At 33.7% G+C, this 27,911-nt stretch overlaps 1 protein-coding gene across 14 annotated transcripts in view; it reads left to right on the top strand.

Moving 5' to 3' along the window:
• Nucleotides 1-27,911, top strand: part of LOC106876481 (syntaxin-binding protein 5) — a 435,422-nt gene that overhangs the window by 338,583 nt on the left and 68,928 nt on the right. For all 14 annotated transcript variants that reach the window (XM_089341867.1, XM_089341861.1, XM_089341866.1 and 11 more), the window contains 3 exons: nucleotides 17,298-17,443; nucleotides 18,539-18,627; nucleotides 22,692-22,813. In XM_089341867.1, the coding sequence (XP_089197993.1) occupies nucleotides 17,298-17,443; nucleotides 18,539-18,627; nucleotides 22,692-22,813 (357 nt within the window). The remainder of the gene's footprint in view (nucleotides 1-17,297; nucleotides 17,444-18,538; nucleotides 18,628-22,691; nucleotides 22,814-27,911) is intronic.

Below are 27,911 nucleotides of genomic sequence, written 5' to 3'. Positions count from 1 at the left end.
GAGTAGAGCCGTGTGTATGTGTGTGTGTGTTTGAACTCTGACTGTCTCTGAGGCACCACATAGTTTATCTTATTGAGACCCCAGTATTTATTTCAGTCTTGTATTTATTGAATTGCTAACTTGCATATTTAGCATAAAGGGAGGCAGCTCAAACACACACACACACACAAACATAAACACATATACTGCTGACTCCATTAATTTGAATTGATGATAGATGTACCCAATTGTCATCTCAGAAGCATGGTTAACTCAATCTCAGAGTGGCAGTCCTTAGCACAGCTGCTGCATATAAAGGCTAATAATGCAGATGCAACACAAAAGCTGTTATTGCAGTGCTCTTGATGCATGTATGTGATCCAGCCCTTAGCTGCCATAGAGAAGAGCACACAGTACATAAGACTTTGTATACAGCAATCTACATCTGTGGTGGGGTTGGTATTTTGCCAAACTCTTGATCATGGCACCAGCAGCTTTCACAATCCGCTTGGTGTTCTTTGGTTTGAGGAACAGGTTTGGAGAGCCTGTTGGTTCTAAGTAGCTGAATTCATCCTCCATACATCGGATGTTATTACCTATACTGATCCTGGGTACTTTAGTGACATCTTGGCTCATGAATACCATCTTCATGAAATGGACAGTAATGTCAAATTCCTGAGGTAATGTGTAAGAAAACCGACTGGCCTCTGGAGGCTAGACTGCATGTTAGATGTCCAGACAATATCAGTAAAGAATCCTTGACCTGGACCCAGTATACTTTGATCTTTAGCCTGTGATGTACAAGTTGAGAGTTTGCAATCTGACCTAATGTTTAGGTTCACTCAGTTATGCCCTGAATGCATATATCAATACCGAGGAGAAGATCCCAAAAAGCATTGGCATGAGGATGCAGCCCTGTTGCTCTCTATTTTAGATGGAGGATGGCTCTGAGGATAAGCCATCAAACTGTAGTATACCCTGCATACCACTATGGAAAAAGGGGATGATGTCCAACAGCTGAAGTAAGTTTCCAAGTTAAAAACAGTCTTCTATTCACTGAATCCAAAAAGGTCTCAGCCAAGTTGATGAAGACAATGCAAAAGAACTGTCTCTGTTATTGGCATCTTTTCTTGAAGATGACTGAGTTATAAAGTTATGTTTATCATGATCTCACTACCCTGATGCCAGAGTGTGACTCTGAGCAGACATGTTTGAAGACTCTTTAGATCCACTCAAGTAAAAACCTTGCTACTGATATTGCCAATGACTGCTGCTGAAGCTGTCTTCTGTTTTCTCATGTAGTCCTTTGAGGACTGAACTTTCCTCACAGCACTGGAAGAATAAGCTTGTAAAAATTGCTCAGTAGTATTGATCTCCCATACTAGATGCTTCTGCAGTGATGTCATTTCTACCTGATACCTTGCTGTGAGGAAACAGGCCTTACTAAGTTTAAATGCTAAATGTTCTATGACAGGCAAGACATGGATGATGGCAAGGACACTTTGTGAGTGCACTCTCTACAGAATACAAGTTTCGGTCATGCTCAACCTATTTCTCCTCCTTCTTGGCACAATCCTTGATAACTAAGATGTCTTTAAACTTCAGTAGAGCAATCTTGCTGATGGTGGGCTTGAAATCTTTCTTCCTCCCTTCATGCATATCTTGCACATTACTGCTAGATGTTTTGACTTAGAATTTGCCAGTATTTATTGACACAAGAGAAAGAAGTGGTGCAGCAAGAATGTGCATAGAGGATGGTAGAAACATCTGGCCCAGAGTACAAAATCAGGTTTGTTCTGAATCATTAGAATGAGGAGCTATCTTAGGTAATAGCTATTCCTGATGGCAAAGCAGATGAGATCCCTTGGGTGGTCTTCTTTGTTAGAGGGTATTAGTCCTTTCCCAATAACATGTGAATGTATTCAAACACATTTACGAAGGAGGTAACATAACCTCTGACCTCTGACCAAGTAAGTCTGACAATGGTTATATGTCTGAATAGGAGAGAGGTTATTTGTAGTGCCTCAATTTTTTTTTTTTTTGTACATGCAAGAGTTAGCTCAATACAGTTTCCTGTCTGCCAGTTTTATTCACAAGGCACTGGTCAACCCAAGGTTATACTTAAAGACATGACTATGGTTGTGTGTGTGTGTGTGTACATGGGCACAAGGGTACTAGCATGACTGGGTTTTAGGGGTTTACTTCACAGCTGTATGGTTCTGAATGTGATCCCACTGCAGGTCCTCTTGAGAAGATGTTTTACTTTCAAATTGACGAATACCTTGAGTTAAATATAACTAGACTGTAAAAACGACAATGTATGTAAGTCGGTGTAAATACATTGCAGTATATGCATTTGCAAAAGAGAGGTAACTCTGGAAGAAATGTATCTTATTCAATGAAAAATCCCTAAAATTAACTCCAGACTTAGTATCAAGAGCTACCTGCTCCAGTGACTAAAACTTGTAAAAGTGTATACATAGATGTGTACACACACCTATTAGTTTATTTCCATCGAGGCCAAGGCTATGCTGAAACCCCACAACCCTTCTTCAAGTGTATATGTGTGTGTGTATGTATGTATATGTATATATAAATATATATATGTGTGTGTGTGTGTGTATGTATAAGTATTAGTTAGTGTGTCACAAGGTACTGTTCTGCTGTCACCATTATCCATCACCCCCATCCCTGACTCACCATCATATTGCTATCAAAAAACACACCACACCTTCTCAATGCTTCTATACTTAGTATTTAGTTAGTTAACAGTAGTTAGTTGCTAGTAACACTTGGATGTGCACATGGTCACCACTGGCTACTTATGTCTTATTTTTAGTGAATTTTTTTTTTAATTCTTGGTCGTGTAACAAACTTTTTTTTTTTGTATTTTCCTTGGTGGTTGTTTATATTTTTTTTTCTTTCCTACAAGTTTTTTTTTCTGTTAGTTAGAGTTCTACATACAGCACGCTTATCAGTTCTTAGTTTTGTTATGAACTCCTGTGTATCCAGTTGCTGTTTTATGCCAAATTCTATATTCTAAAGCACCTTACTGTTACATTTTTTTTTACTGGGGGAGGGAATGAAATAAACCAAAAAAAGCTAAAAAGTAATAATAAAGTAATGATTGGTAAATTGTCAAACAGAATAATCGTTAATTTTATGAATCTGTTAACCATCAAATAAGTTACTCTTTAAAAAGTACATAATGTCCGTTTTTTTTCTTTTCCTGGCAGGATTCATTTGTTTATTTGTTAAAAATTGTTGACCAACAAAATCCAATTTTGCTCTCTAAACTGTTGTCACTATCTTTTGTTTTTTGATGTATGTATGTTTTATATACATGTGAATGGTGGTGTAATGTCTGCTATATAACTAACATGATTATGAAACAGCTGTAAGCTAAGAGAATAAACAACTATTCTCTCACTTCACTTATCTGTTCAACTTATATATAAATGTTTTTTATGTTCTTTTTACAGTGCATTGGTGTATGAATATTCATTATTTGTGGACTTGCAAAATTAAAGTATATGACACACACACACACAGAGGATGTTAGGCTAAATTTGATAGTTTGCATAAAAGGAAAAGAAAATACAATATACCATCCAAAAGTAAAAGTGTTTTAAACAATCAAAAAATATTGAACAGATTATGACTGGGAAATAACAGTTTACTCAAAGTAGCTGCTCTCATCTTCAACCATGGCCCCAAGATGGCTCTGGAGCCTGATGCATGCATTTCTCACTGTGTCCCTGGGATGATCTTCAAGCATCTCCTTGATCTTGACCACCAGCTCAGCCTTGGTATTGCAGGCCGAGCAATTGGTGTCATTCTCAACTGTGCATCACATATCGTAACCCTTGAGATTACAACCAAGGGAATTATGAGGCCAGAAATTGAAGCAACTGAAGTCATAGAAGTTCTCCAACAACCACTTCTGACTCTTTCCAGAGGTATGGCAAAGATCCAAACCTTGTTGCCAAAATATGGCCTTCCAATAACAACTTTCTCCAGTCATAGTTTGACCACAGTCCCCTGCAGCTTCACTTAGTTGTCTAAATTGAGCCTAAGGCCCTGTCCAAAGATGTGGGATGCATGTTGTCACCCTCTCTGGAGTCACATCCAAAGACCATCACAATTTGGGGGAACCTGTCCATATCACCTCTTACAGCCTTTACAGTGTTCACAGAGCTTAGAGCAGCAGTCATGATGTTGGCATTTTGATACCTGGCACAAATCATCTTCATACACGTAGCTCTTTTACCACTATTCCAATAGCTTCCAGTCCTCCATTTCAACTACAACTTTAGTCTTTATGCTCTCCAACTCTATTGGCTGTTCACCAATTCATCAAGTTGTTCCTGAAAAAAAAGGAGGCATAAAAGTCGTCAAATTTAGCTCAAACACCCTGCATATATTTACTTTACATTGTCAAATAGTATATTCCTGCTTATGATATATAACTGGTGAAAAAGTTATTGATTTTGCCTGTATGTCGTCTTCCCTTTTTGCAGATGAGATAACAAAAAAAAAAAAAGAATCTACAGGCATGGCCAAAACTCATACAAGGGAGACAATTCTTTCCCTCTCAGAGAAGGGTTTTTTATCGCTTGTTTTCTTTTTCGCATTTATCAAGATTGTATATTTACCTCCAGCATTAAAGAGTCTATGTGCTTCAGGCCTGTAGGTCTGATGAGTTATCTGTATTGCCAAGTTTAAAATTGGGAAAGCAATGCTAACTTTCTGACCTGTGATATGCTATAACCAAGAATATACTATTCGATAATATAAAAGAAACCACACATTTCTTTTACAGTGTGCTTTTTTTCTGATTTATGGACAATTGGCCAATAAATACATACACACACACACACACACACACACAGACACACACACACACACATATATATATAGTGTTGTTGTTGAAGGCTGTATAATACAAAATATTCTTAATTAATTTAAATTTCCATTTCAGTTGCAAGAAAAATACAAAAACAAGTTTTTTAGCATTTATTATCAAAAGGTGGAGATAATTATGACTTCATCTTTGATAATTATGATTTCATCTTTGTTTAGCAAGTGTCTTGATTTCAGTTTGTCTTGAAACTGAAACATCTCCATTTTGGTAGAGCCATTTAATAATAAAACACAAATGTTGTTAAATAAATTCTAAGTTAAAACTTGTCCCATGAAATGAATTTCACAGCCTTATGCATTATTAACCATTGAAATTGGCCCTATCCAGTCCCAAATATTTGATCTGTTTTATGTTTAAACTGACCTGATCTGGCTTCTCACACTTATCCTATAATGTCATTGTAGAAATGAACAATCATTTCATCAAAATCTTGAATGCATCATTAATTCAAAATAATGTGAATAAATAAACATTACATTTAACTGAGTAATCTGAATGGAATACTAAAGGGTTAAATGGATCTTCCTCAAGAACTGATCTCTTAATTTACATGCTTAAGGGAAATCCAGTCCTTGTTTGCAGGTATAGACAACATGTTTTGGTTGATGAAGATTTTTAATTATAGGAGAAGCCATTGAATCTCACTTGTATGCATGTATATGACAGTCTTGTAAAGTCAGAAAGTCACAATAAAATTAAAAAAACTAGCATTCAATGAGCTTATGTTTTGAAATATGTATGTATTTATATTGCATGTGTGTGTATTAACAAACAAGATGGGAGTAAGATTTCACTTCATATTATGAAGTTTTATTAATTTATATTAAAGCTTTTGTTGCTTCTCCAAGTTTCATGTTTCTGTTTTCATTCACAGTGTAGGGAAACTTCCAAGAGCCAAATAGAAAAACTTCTTTAAGTAAATAAATCTGTGTGTTTGTGTGTGTGTGTGTGAGAGAGAGAGAGAGAGAGAGAGAGAGAGAGAGAGAGAGAGAGAGATAGAGAGACAAAGTGTTTACAATCTCTGCTAAGCTACAGTTTCAATAACATCATTTGTGACCAGGCTGCAACTGTGGTGTTTGTTGACATTTCTTGTCAATATATCATCCACTATCTCTGTATATTCAAATTTCTCTTGAATGAAAACAGCCCTACTTGAAAAACAGGTAAGGGTTGGTAACAGAAAGAGCATTTGGCTGTAAAAATCCACCCTCAAATATCTTCCCATTTAAATCATGCTGAAAAAAGAAAACAGCTTTAAATAAACAAATTTTAAAATACTTATAAAAAATAATTAACCTTTTAACATTTAAACTGGCCACATCCAGCCAAAATATTCTTCGTTTTTTTTTATATTCAAACCAGCAAGATCTGATTTCTCATACCTCCTTCATAATGCTCTAGTACTAAATAATCACATATCAAAATCTTGAAGCTATGAGATGATGCCTGATTAATTCAAAAATTATGTGGATAAATAAGCATTGCATTTGATAGAGTAATTGGAATGCTAATGAGTTCAATATATATATAAATAAATAAATAAAATAGAACAAAGTTCTACTAACAAAATAATGTTGGTGTAAAAGGTCCATTCATAGAAGACAATAGGCTTAAAGCCACAACAAGCATTTTTTTCCCTGAAAAGATCATCTGTCACATCTTCATCAAATTTGCTCTCTCATCAACATTTCATTTAACTTTACTAAATGATAAGAATAATCTGTATTTCTCTCTCTCCCCGATAATTTTCCTCTTCAAATGATGGTCAATGAAGTTAGATGAAAATTTTGTTGATGAGTCAAAAAAATTTTGACTTCATGTCTTTGAGTATGGCCTCTTGGTGCAAATAGTAATAACGATATTGTGCTGATCAGATAAAAGCTATGGATTTATTGAGAGAGATTGATGGTGGGACAGTTGGAAATAGCTTATTAAATTGACTCCTCAGTTCTTGGCTGATTTATTTTATTAACTCTGGAAGGAGTTAACTCTGGTAGAATTTTTCAGAATTTAAAGGAATGTTACTAACCATCATAGGATATTTTGCCTGACATTCTACTATCTCTGCAATCAGAGTTTTTAGGTGACATTTGTTCTACAATGTTAGTTTTAATAATATCAAAAACATTGATATATTCTCTTGAGATGTGACAAAATTAAAAGTAAACTGACAGAATCATCTGGGCATCGGACAAAATGCTTTGTAGAATTTGTTTCAGCTCTGTAGTAATAGTTCAAATCCTACCAAGGTCAGATTTTGTTTCATTGTTTCAGGATCAATAGATAAAACAACAATCTATGGTTGCGGATTGTCAACATTGTTTGAGGAATCAAACAGGATATCTTTGCAATATATATTCTAGCCCTGTGTATTCTGAATCCAAATCCCCTGTCAGGAATTACAACCAACTGGTAGCATCAGCAGTATGAAAATTTAATGGGAATATAGCTTCCTTGCTTTGATCTGGAGGTTGTCTGCTGTATCCTATTAAGAAACTAAGAAAACTGAGATTTGTTGTGTAGTTTGGTCATAAATGCCCTGATATTCTAATACCATAAACTTAGTTCCAATAAACAACACTATTGGTTGGTCCTAGGTTAGTTCTGATCAAACAGTCTAATGATTAATTCTTTAGCATTTAAACTGGCAATATCTGGCCAAAATAATCTACCTGTATTATCTTCAAATTGGCCAGATCTGGCCTTTCACACTTATCCTACAATATTATTCTAAAAATAAACACTCATGTCATCGAAATCTCAAAGCTCCAAGATAACACATCAATTCAAACAATGTGATAAATAAGCATTACATTTGACAGAAATCTGAGTGCTAAAGGGTTAAAGGTATTCCAGCCTTGACCATACCATCTACTCTGGGCTACATTATCTTATTCAGTGGTTCTCAACCAGTAACTATTTGACCCTTGGAATGACCATATCAGATTTTGTTGTAAAAATTTATGTGCAAGAATTTGCTTATATTTCTCGAATACACAAAATATTTAAACAATGTTTTTTTATACAATTCCTAATAGTATTTAATTATAAAAATGTAATGGTATGGATATGAGGGTCTGCCTGAGTAAAACAGGAATCAAAGGGGTCCATAGGCAAAAAATGGTTGAGAAACACTGATCTAATGCATCTTTTTCATTTTAAAGATGACAATATAATATCTATTTCTAGTAAGTTGACTAACCACATAGCAGCTCCCTCATTAGCTCATAATTAGCTTTGTTTGTATGGCAGACAGGTCTGACCAGTTAAAGCCAGATTTGAATTAAATAATTGTTTTTAACATAGGTGCAGAGCCAGAAGTTTGATGGGGCAGGAGAGGGAGAACAGTTAATTATATTAACCCTAGTTCTTGGCTGATATTTTATTTTTTGACCCCTAGAAGGATGAAAAGCAAACTTGACCTCAGTAAGATTTGAAAGGAGAGTGTAAAGAGCTGGAATGATTACTGCAAAGCATTTCTTTCCAACTCTTCAACAATTTTGTTGATTCCCCAAATGGTAATCAAACCAAGAATAAAGAATGGAATTGCCTGAGAAATGGTTTGTTTACCAATGTTCTGTTGATGTTAAACTGTAACTTACAAGAGTATATGTGTTAAAGATTATATTATTTGGAAAATTAGACAAATTAACCTTATATTCCATTGATGGAAGAGAATGAGTAAAGAGATTAAAAGACTTAGGAACCTATTTTCCAAAGTCCTAATAAATAGCTCTCTCTCTCTCTCTCTCTCTCTCTCTCATGCTCACACATACATTCATATGCTTGCACACACAAGTAAACACCCACATATATATACACATACATACATACATCTGCAACTAACAATCAAACTCATGCTCTCACAAGTGCATGCGTGCTTGCACGTACAAACACAAGTGTTAACATTCTTCATTCTATATTAGCAGTTTTATTCTCTCATACATTCAAAAGCTATATTTGGGTTTATAATTATATTTACTTCTGACAAGCAAAATCTAATTTTCCTATTAAAGAAAAACATTTCCCATCAAATTATCTCCAACTTATTACATTCCAGCTGTACTTAATTCTAGTCGCCTTTTACTTTTATCATCCTACAGTAAGTCGACTTGGCTATGGCTTTGGTTTCACTGTTTTTCTTTTTCTTTGTTAAACAAACCTCAACCCTTTCATGGCTGTATTTCCAATGAAATACTCTGCTTTTATGTTTCTATCAGTTTTGAAAACAATCAAGGCATTTAGTAAAATAACTTTCTTTTTCATTGATTTCTATATTAAGCTAGTGCTAACAAAAAGCTTCTTAAAAGAAAAAAAGAAATCATCGTGGAATGTTTTCAGCTTTGCATCATAGAACCAGAGGTAGTCTCGGGTGGGTTGGCACCAAAGGGTTGAGAATAACAATTTGAACTCTACGACTTCCAGACATTTAATGAAAGTTTTTTTTTTTTTTCTTGTAAACTGAGTGTTTTTTAAGGGTATAATGAGAATAATAAACAAGATTTTCTTTTTCAATGAATTACCTAAATTTGTAATGTATTAAATTATTGTTTTCTAAATAACAAGATAAAAAAAAAATGCTTCCTCTTATTTTCCATTTAATTGATAAACTATCTGTTGTGTTATACTCTGTTTATTTCGAAACACAATAACAAACTTTTATCTTATAAAACAGAAGATATTCTTAGCTAGACTGACTTGGATATATGTGTGTGTATGGTCATGTAAACAATTAGGTCTAATTACAGATTGGAACTAATTTATAAATTGCAGACTCTTAAACTGAATCCCCTTCCATTGTTTACCAAGTTATTTATTCCATATTTTTTTTGTGTTAATGTTATGAAGTTTGTTGAGATAATTGACTTTTCTCACTTGGAATGTCTTCTTTAATATCCTAACAGAAAGAAATCTCTGTATTTGCCATATATGACCTCCACCTATAAACAGAGAGGCTTGTAGATTATCTACCAAGAATGTGGCACAAGTGAATAGAAAGGTTCAGTTTTTAGTAGCATGTCTGTTAATAATAATAATAATAATAATAATCCTTCCTACTGAAGGCACAAGTCATGAAATTTGGTGAGACAGGATTAGTTGATTACATCGACTCCCCACCAGTGTTTCACTGATACTTAGTCTATCGACCGCAAAAGGATGAAAGACAAAGTCGACCTCAGCAGAATTTGAACTCAGAACATAAAGCAGATGAAATGTCACTAAGCATTTTTGCTTGGTATGCTAATAATTCTGCCAGCTCGCTACCTTAGTTATAATAATAATAATAATAATAACAATAATAATAACAATAACAATAACAACAATGATTATAATTTCAAATTTTGGCACAAGGCTTGCAATTTCTGGGAAGGTTGAGTTGATTATATCAACCCCAGTACTCAACTGGTACTTACTTTATCGACTCCCAAAAATGATAAAAGGCAAAGTCAACCTTGACCGAATATGAAACCAAAACATACACAAATAATGCATAATTTAATTCAAAACAATGTGAATAGATAAGTATTACATTTGACAGGGAAATCTAAATGTTAAAATTGGTCCAACCACAATTCTGGTTTCACTGGATCCAGTAAACCTGGTAGTGTTTCTCTTCTTCTCCAAGATATGGGTGCCATTTTGCCTCAAAATGCTCATCCACCTTTGATAGGTTTTGCTTTTTAATTCTGTGGGGTGGCCACATCAATAGGAGGGTCAGTTAAGAAGCGAACCACTTGACTATGAAGTGACAGGTTGTATGTTTTCATCAGCTTCTTATGAATTTGGTCCCCCACCTGATAATCATTTTGCAGACCCCAAAAGATGACAAGTTAAAGTGGTTTAAAATCAGAACATTAATGGATTTAACTAAAACAAAACACCACATGGCATGAAGTCTAATACTAATTCTTAATCACTTCTTTATTTTACACAGAAGGTATTTGATGAAACAAAAGAGATAGTGTTTACTCTCAGATGACATCATCATCATCATATAATGTCTGTTTTCCATGGACAGTTTGATAGGAGCTGCCCAAGCTCCAATTGTCTGTTTCGGCATCGTTTCTAAAGCTTGAAGCTCTTCTTAACACCAACCATTTTACAGAGTGTTCTTGGTGGTTTTGTACATGGTACCAGCACCACTGCTATTACATGGCACCAGCCCAGTTGTTTTACATGTGGAACCAGCACAGGTGCATTTTACATGGCACCAGCATGACTGCTTTTTATGTAGCGCCAGCATAGGTGCTTTGTATGTGGCACCAATACAGATACCCTCTACATGGTACTGGCATAACAATAATGATAATAATAATCCTTTTTACTAAAGGCACAAGACCTGAAATTATATTGTCCCTAGTGTTTAACTGGTACTATAATCTATTTGACCCTGAAAGGATGAATGGCAAAGTCAACCTCAGTGGAATTTGAACTCAGAACGTAAAGACAGATGAAATGCCACTAAGTATCTTTCCCAGTGTGCTAACAATTCTACCAGCTTGCCACCTTGACAATAATGATAATAAGAATCCTTTCTACTATAGGCACAAGGCCTGGAATTTGTGGGGAGGAGACTAGTTGATTACCTCGACCCCAGTACTTAATTTATCGGGCCCCGAAAGGATGAAAGACAAAGTCAACCTCAGCAGAATTTGAACTCAGAATGTAGCAACAGACGAAATACTACTAAGCATTTCACCTCTGCCAGTTCACTGCCCTGATAATGATGATGATGATAATAGTAATAATAATAATAATAATAATAATAATAATAATAATACTGTCAATCAGTAATGGCATATATCATACTGGTATCTATTTTGTATTTGGTTATCATGAAATAATATATTGTTGTATTGTAAAGTATCAACTTAACCTCACTACCAATATACGATGCACGTGTGCACGCGCACACACTTAATTCATTTTATTGTTGATTTCTTTTTTAATGTATTTTTTTTTCCTCCAAGTCTGAATTGCATTATTATGCTAAAATAGATTTCTGTTTTCAGTTTTATACAATTACATTTTCTCTTATCTGTAATTTACAACTAAACAAGGAGAAATGTTATAGAAATTTTTTGCAATAATGTGATAGTTTTCATCTTAATTTAGTCCACTAGATTCTCTCTCTCACTCTCTGAGAATCTCTGCAAAATTAATGATTTAATTATTTCTGGTGTTTACTCATTGTTTGTGGACTCTGTGTGTGTGTGTGTGTGTGTGTGTATTTGTATGTATATATATGTGTGTGTGTGTGTGTTTAAATATATATGTGTGTGTGTATGTGTTTATATATATATGCGTGTATATGTATATATGTGTGTGTATGTATTGTATGTATATATATATGTATATATATGTGTGTGTATATATATATATATATATATATATATCTATATATATATATATATATATATATATACATACATATGTGTATGTATATGTATATATGTATGAAAATATTGACTGTAAATCCAGCTGCTTCAAATCTAAATCTTTATCTCTCTAATTTACATGTTATCATTCTACACGGACAGGTTACAAAAAGGGCCTGTCTTATGCGAGGCTGGCAGACTATTGGTCCACGTCAGTGCTGCTGGTTATGTCCAACCAACAGGTTGCCAGCCATTGCTTTAAAACCATCTCTTGAATCTCATGAAAACAATCATACTTCTCTAGATTTAGACTCATCATATAGTATGGTAAGACCAAAGTGCACCTTGTGAAAAAAATCCCACCAAATCAGAATCCGCCGAATAATATCTTCCACATCTCTTCCTTATTTAAGTAACCCAGTATCACTTGGAGTAGATGTTTTTCCCTGTAGTTTCAACCATTAGAAATGGTTATAAAGTTATTCTAATGTAAATCTCAGTGTTATTTCATCCCAGAAACATGCAATTAGAACCATTATAGTAGAAAATGTTCTAGCAATTTAGTAGCTATTTTATAATAGTTTCCAACGGTGTTTAATCCAGCTGTGGTAGTAGTTGTAGTAATATTAGTAGCAGTAGTAGCAGCACAATAGATATAGCTAATATGTATATATGTATACACACAAACACACACATGTTGTAAGTACATAGTTTTCCCACTTGTCATCTTAAAAAGAATGCTGAGGACTGTGGACTTCACCCCACCATCTGAAACAGACCAACTTCCAAGCAGTTTTCTCTACAATTAATCATTTCCCTGTAGTAAACTGGCTTCAAGACAGGATAAAGGAATACAATATTTAACTGTTTCTTGTATTCATTGATTACAAGAAAGCTTTTAATAGCATCAGATTCTAGCTAAGCATATAGTCCAAGCACTTGAGAATCAGAGTGTAGATCAAGTGTGTATGTATTATATATATATATATATATATATATATGCATGCATGCAAAAATATTTGAGGGATCTTCATGGAGTAGGGTAGATGTTGTCAAGGAACAACTTGACCTCCTGCTGTCCAAGGTCCTAGATGAACTTATATCTCAGCAAGAAACTCAAAAGAGGGCAGCAGTGTTGAACTTCCTCCTTCACCAAAGGTCAATTGCATAAGAATGGCCATTGAAAAGGGGATTACACTGGTGGTACTCCAGTATGGCCACAGCCTTTGGGCTGATAAAAGAATGCACACACAGATGCATATGATTTTTATCTAAACATTTATTTGTTCTACTCACAATGTTTACACAATGATATTTTCATTGGAATAAAATGGAATTTTTATGTTATTCTATTTACAAAATGAGATAAATTTAATGTCTGAAGAAATTTAATTTTGCTTCAAAATCATAGTAAAATCTCAAAGTTAATTTTTAAATAAATAACTGATTCACCGGGTGGAGAATTCCATCTGATCTGAAAATGTATTGTTTTTTTGTTTTTTTTTCATCCCACTGCCACCTTGTTTCCAAGAATTTCTGAGGCTGTCATCTTTGATTCAGAACAATCACTGATTATAGGCATTACAAGTAATGAGGTCAATTCATTTGACTAAAAATTCTTCAAAGCAGTGCTTCAGCATGGCCACAGTCTAATGACTGAGACAAGTAAAAGATGAAAGATAAAAAATATACAATTCCTTGTGATATTTAATTTTACAAATATAATAGGATTTTTTTTTTAAATATTGAATGTTAATTAGGGTCCAGTTGAATAAAATAGGAATCAAAGGGGTCCATAGGGATATAAATGGTTGACATTCACTGCTCTAAATACTCATCCCCTCCCCTTGGTACCACCACCTCCCCATTGCATTAACTGCCCCTTTGTGAGCTCTCATTTCAAAAAAGGGAACATTACTATTCAGGTTAAGAACCACTGTTTTAGGGGAGACATCTGCTATGTATTTAAGTTGGAGATTCAAATATTCATTATATCCCTAAATTATCCATCTCTATCAAAATCATGGTAAATTTTCTGGGCAGATGGTGAACGGATCTTATTTATCTGTTTTTGTTTTTTCAGCTCTTTCATTCATCTTGATTCTTTTTTTATTTTATTTGGGTTTTTTGGAGGAGGTGGGGGTGACATTTTACTGCCTCTTCTAACATGGAAGCATTTCTGACTAGTTATTTCTTATTGTAGTTTTTATTAAAAAATACAATTATATATTTCCAACATTTTAAACTAACTTGAAGTGAAAATAATTTGTTTTAATTATTTTTTTATCATTTTATTTATTCCTTTCACACAACATCAACTTGCATCAGATTTAGTGAGATTTTAAAGAATATCTTATAATTCTACTTGAACCACCCAACACAAACTGATATTGATTTTTTTTTTTCCATGTTTTCTTGAAAATGACTTGTTTTTTCTTACATTCCTGTTGCTTAATAATATATTGATTCCTTTTAAAACTTTATTCTTCACCTGAATGTCTTGTAATGGTTATGTGAAATGATAATTTTAAATTTAACTTCCTTTTTTTAACTTTTATCTTCACTCCATAAGTATTAAATCTGTTTACTACCAAAAAATATGCAATATCTGAGTGCATGGAATATTTTCTTTTGATTGTGTCTTGGCTTTATTTTTTTTTTTAATTTTACATTACTAATATATTTATCAAGAAGTTACGTTATCATTTTGCAACACTTTCATAGTGGTTGCTATTTGTACTTCTGAGTTGGTGTTGCTACTAGCCCATAAAGAAATATCTAACAATCCAGTTGAAACAGAATTACTTTCTTATTGTTAGATATTTTGTTTAAGCCTCTTTTTTTTTCTGGATTCTGTACCATATTTTTAGCAACAAAAAGTTTTTGTAACATGAAAGCATTTTCTTAAAAAAATAAAAAGCAATATATAAAATTTTGGAAGTCTTCATAAGACAACTGTCTGAAAAAAAAAAACTTACTATACTTAAAAGCAATTTTGTTGATAACAATAATATGTTATAGTCTAAAGAAATATAGTAATACCAGCAATGGAAAGTATTGTATTTTTACTAACAATGCTCATTCAGTCATCTGCCCATCTTACATTAACACTTGATATTTTTAATTTTTTTTGTTAAAAAAATAATAATTGTTAATATATTGATGTTATCCAAGAAGAAACTGTGTTTTCATAGTAATACTTACAAATAATATAATGCTGCTTTTAGCATTCAATGCATTCCTTGAAGTGACACTGTTATCTATTTGTCACTTGGAAATCTGAGTCAAGAAAATGGCTAATCTTCACTAATAAGATAATTAACTAGTGCAGCTCTTCAGTTTACTATCTCCTGTCAAACCATCTAACCCATGCCAGCATGGAAAAATGGACGTTAAATGATGATGATGACAAACTGCTTTTATGTCTCATCCATGACAACTTTATCCCAACTATCCAACCTTCAGTACTGGCAATATATAATCATGAGCTCAAACCCATACTTGGGTTTATTGAGATGTAGGCCTCAGTCTGCTTAGCTGACAAATGCCACTCCCTGTCCAAACAAATTTCAAAATGTAATCTGGAGAAATAAATATAAATCTATTAACAAAAAAGGAAAGGAAAGAAAATGTAACTTTTTAAAGTTAAAGATCTATTTATTTGATTTTATTTGTTGCGATTAATTGCTATTATAATTTGAGTATTTTAGTATATATTGTGATTTCAGATAATCACAGGTTGATATGAATTTAACTTCAAATTTTGTCAGAGGTATACAGGATCTTACTTAATCAACTTTTGAAAAGTAGGATCAAAATTTAAATAACTAAAATGTAATTCAGTAATAAATGAAATTCTATTTCTTTATACTTCCCTATACAATCTCATTTCTATATTTAAATATAATTTGTTAGGGTTGAAGAGGATGATGAAATCTGTTTTGATTTTTGATAAACAGTATTTTATTCTTCCCATAAACAAAAAGTAAATACTGTCAAGTGCATTTTGAATGTTATTGTTTTTGGTGTAGTTGTAACAGCAGTTAAAGTGTAGTTAGCTGCTTGCTGTGCTACTGACTTCTGTCTTTCATCCTCTGGCTGTTCATTGCTTTTGTGTTGTCAGCTGCTCTCCACTGCATTGAGTTGGCAAGAATATTTTAGTCTTTGATTCACCTCTGCATCTGACTCCACATCAGATTAGTGCTTGAGTACAATCCTTAATGTTATCAACTCATACTAAGCCTTTTATGCAATCCTAAGTGAATACCTTCCCCCATGAGAAACCATATCTTACTCCCATGTTTCTCTTATTAACCCCATCCACTATTCTCTAGACTTGGAGAGATGGAGAAAAGCTATAGTACTGTTCTTCCATCCTAAACTAATAAATAAGCAAAATAAAATATGGACTTTCTTACCTTTGCTCAGATGTCATAATGTTATGTGAAGGAAGTCTGAAGAATTTCAATGGCACATGATTTTACAAACAACTACATTCTTACTCTTACCTCTATCCTTCTATGATCTTGGAACCTAAAGACTACAGTAATTCCTCTGCCAACAAAATAGCAATGCATTGTATTTATTTATTTTTTTTTTTTTTTAATAGTTTTCAACTTCAAAACTCTAAATATATGAGGAAAACACTAAGAAAATAGCAAAAAGTTCAAGTACTTGTTAATACAAATATTGTTAATACAGATAGCTTATAATTTCTAAATTAACTAATTTCTCCCGACATTGCTACATCCCATGAAAAGTAAAGTGCATTACAAAAGCTTTTTAAATTCGTCTATTTTTATATCCAATCTCATTACAGTCACAAAAAATTTGGCAGCAGTTTCTGTGTTTGTGGTTTTTGTTGTTCTTTTAACATGATTTTGCATCAAGTAAAATTTAGCTTTTTTTAAATGATTATTTTCAGTGTTTCTAGAAATATCTGTTTACATTGAAAGTTTTTGTTGAACATGTTGGTTTTCGAAACAATTATATTAATGACTTCATCAATCTTCCAGGAATACAGCACAGCATTAAAGGTAAAACCCTCCCAGCGGCGATGGAACCCAGGTTTCCAGCCTGACATAGTGTGTCTTTTGGCATGGATTGACAATGAGCATCCAGGGAATGTGACTAGTATATGTGTTAATTCTTCCTATGGCCTGTGAGTCCATTTTTCTTGTCTTTGACATGACTATGTAGAATAGTATAAATGTGAACTTCAGTCAGCTTCCAAATAGAACTTATTTCTTTTATGCTATCCATTTGACTTTGAAATACAACCTCTTTAAAATTCTCTTTGAAGTTAGAAAGTATTTTAAAACAGATTTCAGAATATTTTTAAATTTTCATGTAGTTGTTTTTTATTTATTTTTAGTATAAACAAGTCTGGACATAAACTTTATCTGATTTTAAGATTAACTTCCAATAATTTTTTTTTTTTAATTAATTTCATTTGATTGATAAATATGTTTAATTTTGTCACTTTATGGTGATGGCTTAATCATCACATGGTGGCTGTGAGACGCTTTTAGAAAGATAATTGACTAAATTTTGTAATAACTACAACAATGTTGTGAATTAAAATTTCACTGTGCAATGACAGATCTCAATTTGGAAGAGAAATGTAAGTGGAGGAGATACTACTAAAACAGGAGCTGAAAAGAAAAGGGAATGAGCAATGAGTCGTGTGTTACCCAAGAGTTAATTTTGACATTTATTTTTCAATGTTTTATCAAATAAACTAGTAAAGATGTACTCTTCATGGACAAAAGTAATATTCTTCAGAAACAAAAACTCTTTCTAATAAATGCTGTTCAAAATTACTTTCTCTTCATGTTATAACTTATCAGAATTAATATCAATTCAGTCCTTACTTCTAAGACAGATTAACCAAAGCGAGAGTGTGATAACCATATCATGAACACTGATCAAACAACAGTGTTTGACTACCCATAACTGACTATCTTGATCTGTAGATCACTTTTGAACATTTGATTAGTCACTTTAGTGGAACAGTCCAGGGTTAACAAGTTGACCAGAATTGAACAATTACAATTGGTCTTGGAATGCTTCTTTCTATAATGTTTAAAGAATTGGTACTTGAATATTGATTGTTATTGTAGGATTAGATATTCTTGCTTAGTTATTCGGCCTTTCTTTGAATAAAACTTACCATTTTTATTCTTACATTTATAAATATATACATATACACAAACATACTTTCTTATTTCTATTTTTATTTATTTATTTATTTCAGAATGGCTTTTGGCAATGAATCTGGTCTAGCTGTAGTGGACATAATCCAGAAAATTTGTTTGCTTAATATTGGGACACCTGATTTGTATGGTGAATATTCTTACTTGTATATTATTGCATTACCTAAAACATCCATCCTACAGTTCTTCCAAATACTGCCTACTTTTAAATAAAGTCCTTATTAAATCAACAAAACCGCATTAAATTTTGATTAGAATTAATCAAGTAATTTCAAATTGCCTTGGCTGAATTAGTAAGACAGCAGACAAAATGCCTTATAGTATTTACTTACAATCTTTTATGTTTTAAGTTCAAGTCATGCTGAGGTTGACTTTACCTTTTGTCCACATGGTTTAATGGCTAGGGTATTCAGCTCAAATTCATAAGGATGTGAGTTCAGTTCCTGGTGGCATGTTGTGTCCTTGAGCAAGACACTTTATTTCATGTTGCTCCAGTCCACTCAGCTGGCAAAGATGAGTTGTACCTGTAATTCAGAGGGTTAGCCTTGTCACATGCTGAATCTCCCTGGGAATTATGTTAAGAGTATACATGTCTGGAGTGCTCAACCACTTGCAAGCTAATTTCCCAAGCAGACTGTTCCATTCAGTGAATCTGCTGGAATACTCATCATCATAACTAGGGGAGTGCCAGACCACCAATCAATGAAATTCATTACACTCCCCTTCTGTTACCATCCCAATAAATAGTTGTGACCTTGTGTTCAGTGTAAGAAATCATTATTTCTGCTGCAGAGAATTAGAGTATGGATGATCAGAACTTAAATATATAATATACTTTGGCATCCAATATTATATACTATTATACAGGATTTTCAGGTTAAATTTGACAGTTTGCATAAATGGAAAAGAAAGCACAATATCTCATCCAAAAATAAAAGTATTTAAAAAAATCAAAACCTATCAACTTTATTATGGCTGAAAGATAACAGTTTACTCAAAGTAGCTGTCCTCAGCTTTCACCCTTGCCTCGAGATGGCTCTAGAACCTGGTGAATGCATTCTTCATTGTGTTCTTGGGAAGATCTTCAAACACCTCCTTGATTTTGGCCACCAGCTTGGCTTTGGCATTGCAGGCAAAACAGCTGGTGTCATTCTCAACTGTGCCTCACACATGTTAATCCATGGGGTCACAATCGGGGAAATTAGAAGATCAGAAATTGGAGCTGGTGAAGTTGCAGAAATTCTCTGACAACTTTTTCTGACTCTTTTTGGAGGTATGGCAAAAATCCGAACCCTGCTGCCATACATGTGACCTTCCAGCCAGCATTTGACCATAGTCTCCAACACTTTCATATAACCATCTGAATTGGGCTGAAGGCCCTGTTCAAAGATGTGGAGATGAATTCCACTGGCTATGTCCCTTTCTTCTGGCCCTAGCTTCATAGTTTCCTTTGCAGCTGTCCATATCACATCTTATACAGCTTTTACAATGTTCACAGAACATTGAGCAGCAGTCATTTTGATACCCGATGCAATCATCAAGGTGGAGGTAACTCTTTTCCAATATTCAGATCACCTCCACTCCACCATATCAACTAACTTTTTCTCAACTATGACTTCAGTCTTTATGCTTTCCAATGCCATTGACTAATACCTCAACATGTTCCTGAAAAAAAAGGAGGCATAAAAACTCTTCAAATTTACCCCTAACACCTGTATATACTATTACTTCAAGGAAGAAGAGTATCAATAACCAGATCTTAAATGCATGACATACCTTGAAACTCAATAATATATGCTGTTGTAAGCAATAAAAGACTACATACATAGCATGTGTGAGCATATTATACATAATTAGTATGACAAACATTATGTAAACTACCTCAGCTTCAATATATTATCTCAGATTAAATCATTTTGTGCTGAAATATAAACTGGCACTCCGGATTGGTTATGATGATGTGGGTTCCAGTTGATCCAATCAATGGATCAGCCTGCTCATGAAATTAACATGCATGTGCATGCACTCCACAGACACGTGTACCCGCCATGTAGATCTCAGGGAGATTCAGCATGACACAGAGCATGATACGGCTGGCCCTTCAAAATATAGGTGCTACTCATTTTTGCCAGCTGAGTGGACTGGAGCAATTTGAAATAAAGTGTCTTGCCCCTGGACGCAATGCATCACTGTGAATTGAACTCATGACCTTAGAACCGTGAGCCGAATACGCTAACCACTAAGCCATGTGCCTTCACTGTGCTGGTTGCTAAATAAATCAATTCGCTGCTGCCATACAAATTCATGTTATAAATGTTTGGCACTTATTCTATTGATTTCCTATTTCACTGACAGCAAGACATTTAACTCTATCTTATAGGAAAATTCTTGCAGTCTATCCAGGCGATTACTGTGAGATTTAGAGCACAGTTCATTGTCCTCATAGGTAATATTTATCCCCACTTAAACATGGATGTTCTGTTAGAACATGCCATATTGCAGTAGACACCATGAGGGAAACTCTCAAACTGGCTTTTGGTGCAGAATGCACTCTTGTTTACATCACTCCAAAAGCCAGTATGAGAGTTTCTCTCATGGTGTCTACTGCAATATAGCATGTTCTAACAGAACATCCATATTTAAGTGGGGATAAATATTACCTTTCAGTATTAATACTGCCTCTATTGCTAATATATATTTTTTTAACAAGCTCACTGGTTAATCGCAACATCAGTGCCTGTTCTGGCACTGTTTTGCTATATATCACTGGTGGAGAGACAAGTTGCTGCTATCTCTAGCAGTTGAGTGTTCATCATTGACAAGACTAAGTAATGTCAAAATTATGTGATCTGATGGCCTCAGTGTTGGAAATGGAGATTTATTTCCCTACTAGTGATATAAACAAGGGTGCGTGTTGTACCAAAAAACTTATATGAGAGTTTCTTTCATGACATCTACCACAGTATAGTTTGTTCTAACAGAGCATCCAGGTTTAAGTGGAGATAAATATTACCTTGCAGTATTAATACTGCTTCTGTTATTAATATATATTGTCCTCATAATATTTACAGAAACTAAAGATAACTTCTGGCTTAATCGGTTGTCATAGAATAAAAGATTTGAATTCTTAATGTTGATTTATTTTTGGTCAGATCATGTGTCTATTTCGAATACATTATAATCTGTCATTGTATTATTTCATCTTTAAATCTACTTCATCATGTTTATATTTATTTCACAATCTTTTCTGGGTCTGTTTTGCATTTATTTTTACATCTATTCATTTGTTGTTGTCATCACATATATTCCAGTCATTCTTAGCTCCTCTTTCTTTTATAAATCTTTATTATCTGAGCCTAACATAGGGCAATGGATTAGCCTAATTATTAGAGCCTCAAAGACAATACTATATAGTATTTAGTTACAGCACTTTCTGTTGTATTCTGGTTTCAAATCCTGCCATGGTCATCTTTACAGGGTCAATGAAATAAAGTACCAGTCAAGTACTGGGGTTGATATAATATTAACTATTCCCTTTCCCAAAAATTTCTAGCCTTGTGCCTCAGAAACAATTACCTGGACACCACCAGCCAGTCATTAGACACCTTTAATTGAAGAGTTCATTTGGGTAAACTTCCAGACCAAATTCTTTGTTTCCTCCCTCCCATGTTTCCTGCAGATATCGACATGCAAATGTCATTGATGCTACCTCTTTCTCTCCTCAATTTATAAGAAAAATATTGTGAACTTTTAGAAGTCAATTTTTGGGGATTTTCTTTAATTGAATCAAATGAACCCATTGTACTTACAGAAGGTATAGTTTCAGGTCCCATGCACAGCCTTCAATTTCGGGGGAGTTTTTCAACTCAATATTTACATGCTATTATTTATAATTTTATGTGCTTCAAGATCCATTGTTCCAGCCATCCGTCCCTGTATCTTCTCCTCCCACTATTCCTGAGATGATCATTGGGGTAGAGTCCTTAGGCACCTCCTCCATAGGGTCCTATCAGAAGCAACCATCAATAGACACTTTCCAGCTGGAATTCTAAGCATCACCAACTGAGATTGTGGATATTATCCAACCATCTCCTTCTACATTTATCCCTGGGTCTCCAAAAAGGAAATATATATTTTAAAACACAAAATTCATTGTCTAGGCTGTATTTATTTATTCTTTACAATTGTTTTCAGGATCTATGGATCCATACCAGCGAGCACCTCGTTCTCCCCGTGGAAAAAGACCACAACCTCTTGATGCTAATAATACTGGACAAATATTTACTGATGAATGCAAATCTCCAACCAGTGACCAAGTAAATATTTAATTGTTTTTTTTTCCATTTTTTAAATTTTTTATATTACTTTCTTATACCTACTTCAAACCTCACTGCAAGCCAAACATTTTAATTAATTCATTAATTATCTTCACTACCAAAACTTAGCATTAATTATTCCTTTCATCAGTTTCAATAACTTTAACCAAAAATATTCAAGGCAAATCTATAAATTTCTGAGGCAGATTTATTAATTTCCATAGAGAAGTCTATAAATTTTGCAGCAATATCTGAATATCCAAGGCAAATCTCTGAGGTGAACCGATGAATTTCTGAGGTAAATCTATGGATATTAGAGGCAAATCCATCAACATCTGAAGCTAATCGATAAATAGTTGATGTTTTCTACTTAAAACAAAACAATCAAAAACATGAGGAAAACGTCTTATCTACTTTATATAATATTAGATAACATGTTAATTTTAAATAAATCTGTATCAAGTAACTACACTGAAATTCTAAAAGCTCACCTGGTATGGATATGTATTCCAACATAACTACCTGTTCAAAACCATTCTTGAGGGTGTACTTGAATGATGGTGAAAAAAAGAAACAAACCGAATTTTGGTCTGACAGCACTGTAAACCTCTGCATATGACTGAAGACAGGAACCAGTGGTGATTTCCACTTTCCAAAATAGTTTGGAGTAGTACCACAACAATTGTCTCTGCCAGTCATGAGATGTCAATGATGCTAGTCAAACATTGGTATATACTATTTGCCACTATTTACCATATCTCAGCAATTATCCCTGATACTCTAGCTGCTTTTTCTAACATCGTATCCTTATTGGCCATTTCAATATATGTGTCAACTTCAATAGTTGACTCCTCTCTTGAGTATACCCCCTCTCTCATGTAGTCTCCTCATTTGGCAATTTTTCATAGTCTCACTTCTATGCCTGCATCTTCTCAGCATCAGTGAGGGTGGGTGTGCCACTAGCAATCTATATATACTTTTCTCAGTCATGTTCCTGATTCACACTGATACACTGTTTTGCCATCTGAAATTACTCTAACTCACATTATAAAACACCACCAGCAAACATCTTTCTTTTCTCTATACTAAATATATGACACATCTATATTCTAGATACCTGATATTGTCCCTTGCTTTCCAGACCTGATTCTCAGATTTTAATTGATCTATCTACTGTACCATATTCCGCCATCATGTCATCTTCCACCTAGCTGGTACTTGTTCCATTCACACATCTGATCTATGTCCAACAGTAGATTATCCTATAGAAACTCCCAGTTGCCTTCTATGTTATACATCACTTTTTCTTCTTTCCTCTTATCAAAGATTTCACCTGGTAGTTTTCTGAACTTATGTGTGAGCAAAGGATCTTTCATCTTCTGTATCTTCCTTCTCTAGATTGTCTTGTGTCTTTGAAACCATTTCGCTTCTATTCTGATGTCACAGGTTGGTTTTGTAATACATTCTTCACTGAGGAAAAGTATTCACAACCATCTACATATCCTGTTTCATGGTGAGCTAGTTGATCCAATAGCTGAAATCATTATGGCAAATGGTTTGTGCCATTGAGCTCCAGACTTGATTCCATTTCATTCCTTGTATCATGTACCATAGCTTTTGCATACATCAAAGTAATTGCCACAATGTTGTCTAACATCTGTCTAAAAGACAATAGCCATTATAAGTAGATCATTATCATCCGTTGCCAAGGCTGTCTCCCAAGGGTCCTCATAAAAACGACTCCTTACACATCCATCAATTTTGATGGCAGTAAATATGCAGAGATCTCTGTTGATGTCATGTTGCTTGAAAGCTTATTTTATGGATGCTCTTTCAATTTCAGCAATGAACATTCAGTTGGTCATTCAACTGAACTAACTACTTTTTAAATTAGATATGCAAGTAGCTGGGTATTTCACAAACATATATGCTCTTAACTTAATTCTCAAGCCATATTAGCATCATACAATATGTGACAAGACTGGACCAACAAATTGCAGGCACTGTACATTCATTATGCTTCCACACAGTTTCCAACTACCTAGTTTCATTCACAAGGCTTGGAATGTCATGACTGTAAAATGAACTTCTTGACCTTTTAGCTATGCCTACATCAGTGAATGCAGGCATGGTTGACTCTAAGTTTAATTATTATCACATAGTCTGACTGCCTCAGTTACTTTATTCTAACCTAGTGGTTCTCGACCATTTTTTACCTCTGGGCCTCTTTGATTCCTCTTTCACTTAGATAGACTTCTGTAGTCATTCAATGTTTAAAAAAATCCTTTTATATTTTTATAATTAAATATTATTAGGAATTGTACCAAAAAAATTGTTGAAATATTTTGTATACCGAAGAAGTATAACCAATTTATAGCACATAGATTTTAATGACAAAATCTTATATGAACCCCTAAGGGTCAAATGGACTCCATTTGAGAACCACTGATCTAACCATTTCTCGACCAACGTTATGCTTACTCTACCATGGTTACCACCCAAAAATATTCATTTGTATCCTGTGAGGAATGAGGTACCATGTTATTTTACCTTTCATATTCGGTATACATCAGCTTGATTGTATTCTGTCATCTCAACACTCTTTCCAGACATATTTTTCATTGTGCCAACATTGATAGCAGCATTCTTGCAGTTTTGCACCTGACTAGAAGAGGAGAAATTCCATTGGCAATTGTGAAATCTAGGAATATTTGTTGCAATTATTTCTAGTCAGATACTTAATAACACATTTAGTTTTATTCTCACCTCAATAAATACAATTACCCCAGAGTAATAATGGTTTAAAATTACATTGACTCCAGTGCTCAGCTGGTACTTATTTTACTGGCCCCAAAAGGATGAAAGGCAAAGTCATCCTCAGCAGAATTTGAACTCAGAATGTAAAGACAGGAGAAATGTAACTAAGCAATTTGCCTGATTTGCTAACAATTCTGCCAACTTACCACCAGAGTTGGTAGAGTAATAATAATAAAATAACTAAAATGGGATGTGATATTGTGATTCTTGAGCGAAGCATAACTATACTGTTTATTCATTTCTCTTCTGTTTTGATCAGAATAATAACTCTTTAAGTTATTTTCCATTGTTGAAAGAAAGTTATAAGTAAGTATTACCATAGTCTAAGGTGTAATCAAGAGAAAAAAGCTCAGCAAGGAATTGAACTCATACACTTGACTAACTGGAGAACTGATAACAGTTTAACTGCTGAGAGACTGCAATAATTAAAATTTCAGAAGGAAAACAATAAGAAGTTGATAATTTCAATAAGAAGAAAAATAACTATCTCATCCAAAAAAAAAAGAAAACTAGTTTAAATTTTATTTAAACTCATTATTGATCACAAACTAATTGGACATCCATCTTTACTTTTAAACTGCTGATAAAAAAATGTAATTTCCCCAAGATCTTAATTTGGATGTTTCAATATATTATCAACCTCACTAGCTGCATCCACTGATTCTGCCTTCAAAATATAAACACCAATGAACAGAGGAATCTGGTGTAGATTTTTTTAAAAAAAACAAAGATGCAAAAATAGAGGGCAAGTATTTCTTGGCAATAACATGTGTTAAGTTCCAAGTTTTCTTTTAGCTGTAGTTAGATTTTGTAAAAGCAGCAAATTTTTATCTGCCAGAATATGAAGGAAAGAGAGATGCCAGTCATTTCTGATAAAAAAACAGAAGTTGTTTCCTAAATTTTTTTCATTTTCCTTTTATTCTCCGTTGTATAAACTTTAAAGAACATGCAACATATAAATTGCTTTGTTTGTTGGTTTTGTTTCTCTATCTGCCAGAATATGGTGGATGCAACATTGAAAAAGATGTTACCAGCATGTGTTCTGCTGGAAGAAACATTATTCTATGGAAATGTAATTTACAAATTTACCAACAAAATCTTGTATGATTCGATTAAACAAAAACAATTCTACATTTAATTCAGTTGAAACTCACAAACATTCATTCGGCAGACATATTTTCTACCATTTTTCAAAACTGATATATAAATAAAAATAATGCTGCTATTACTATTAAAACATTATTATTATTATTATTATTATTATTATTATTATTATTATTGCCTAATGCGCCTACAAACGTGATCAAACTCAGAACCACATTTGTAAAGTGAATTTCTAAACCACATGGTTATGCCTTCACCCATATATTTCCAAAAGTTATTTAAGCAAAGTTTTTGAGAAACATTACATCTCAGGCAGAAACCCATTGATGAAAATTCATTATTATTATTATTATTATTATTACTACTGCTACTAAATTTTACTTCTTAGAGCTCCTGATCTTACTTGTTCTGGTTAATTCTGTGAGAGCAGACTGCATCCTGTTGTCAAAAGTCTCATGGGGTTTCCCTCCACAAATTATAAAACTTAGTACTTAGGTGGTAAGTATCATGGAAGATACTCAACACCCAAGTCTCAATCTCAAAATCCTAGCTGTCCTCAATAGAGCAGTTTTGGGGGTGAAACTTATTATTATTATTATGATTATTATTATTATTAAGATACTGAGCTGGCAGAATTTTTAGCACACTGGGCAAAATGTTTAGCGGCATTTTTCAGTCTTTACATTTTGAGTTCAAATTCTGCTGAGGTCGACTTTGCCTTTCATCTTTTCAGGCTCTTTAAATGAAGTACCAGTGGAACACTGGGATTGAGGTAATTGACTAGTCCCCTCCCCACGAAATTTCAGGTCTTGCGCCTTTAGTAGAAAGGATTATTATTGCCTAATGCGCCTACAAACGTGATCAAACTCAGAACCACATTTGTAAAGTGAATTTCTAAACCACATGGTTATGCCTTCACCCATATATTTCCAAAAGTTATTTAAACAAAGTATTTGAGAAACATGACATCTCAGGCAGAAACACATTGATGAAAATTCATTTTCCTCATGACAAAGTAATTCATTCCACTTAGTGAACATTTTATATTTATTTACTAACTTCCGACACCGACCACCATTGCTAGTTTCCTCGGACTCTACCATTTCACTTTCACAATTTATATGATCAATGTTAAGTTGAAATTACTCATCAGTTAATAATAATAATTTATCTAATA

This window comes from Octopus bimaculoides, chromosome 25, assembly GCF_046866305.1.
Source record: "Octopus bimaculoides isolate indiv1 chromosome 25, ASM4686630v1, whole genome shotgun sequence".
Taxonomy (NCBI): domain Eukaryota; kingdom Metazoa; phylum Mollusca; class Cephalopoda; order Octopoda; family Octopodidae; genus Octopus; species Octopus bimaculoides.
This window is presented reverse-complemented; position numbering and strand designations above follow the sequence as displayed.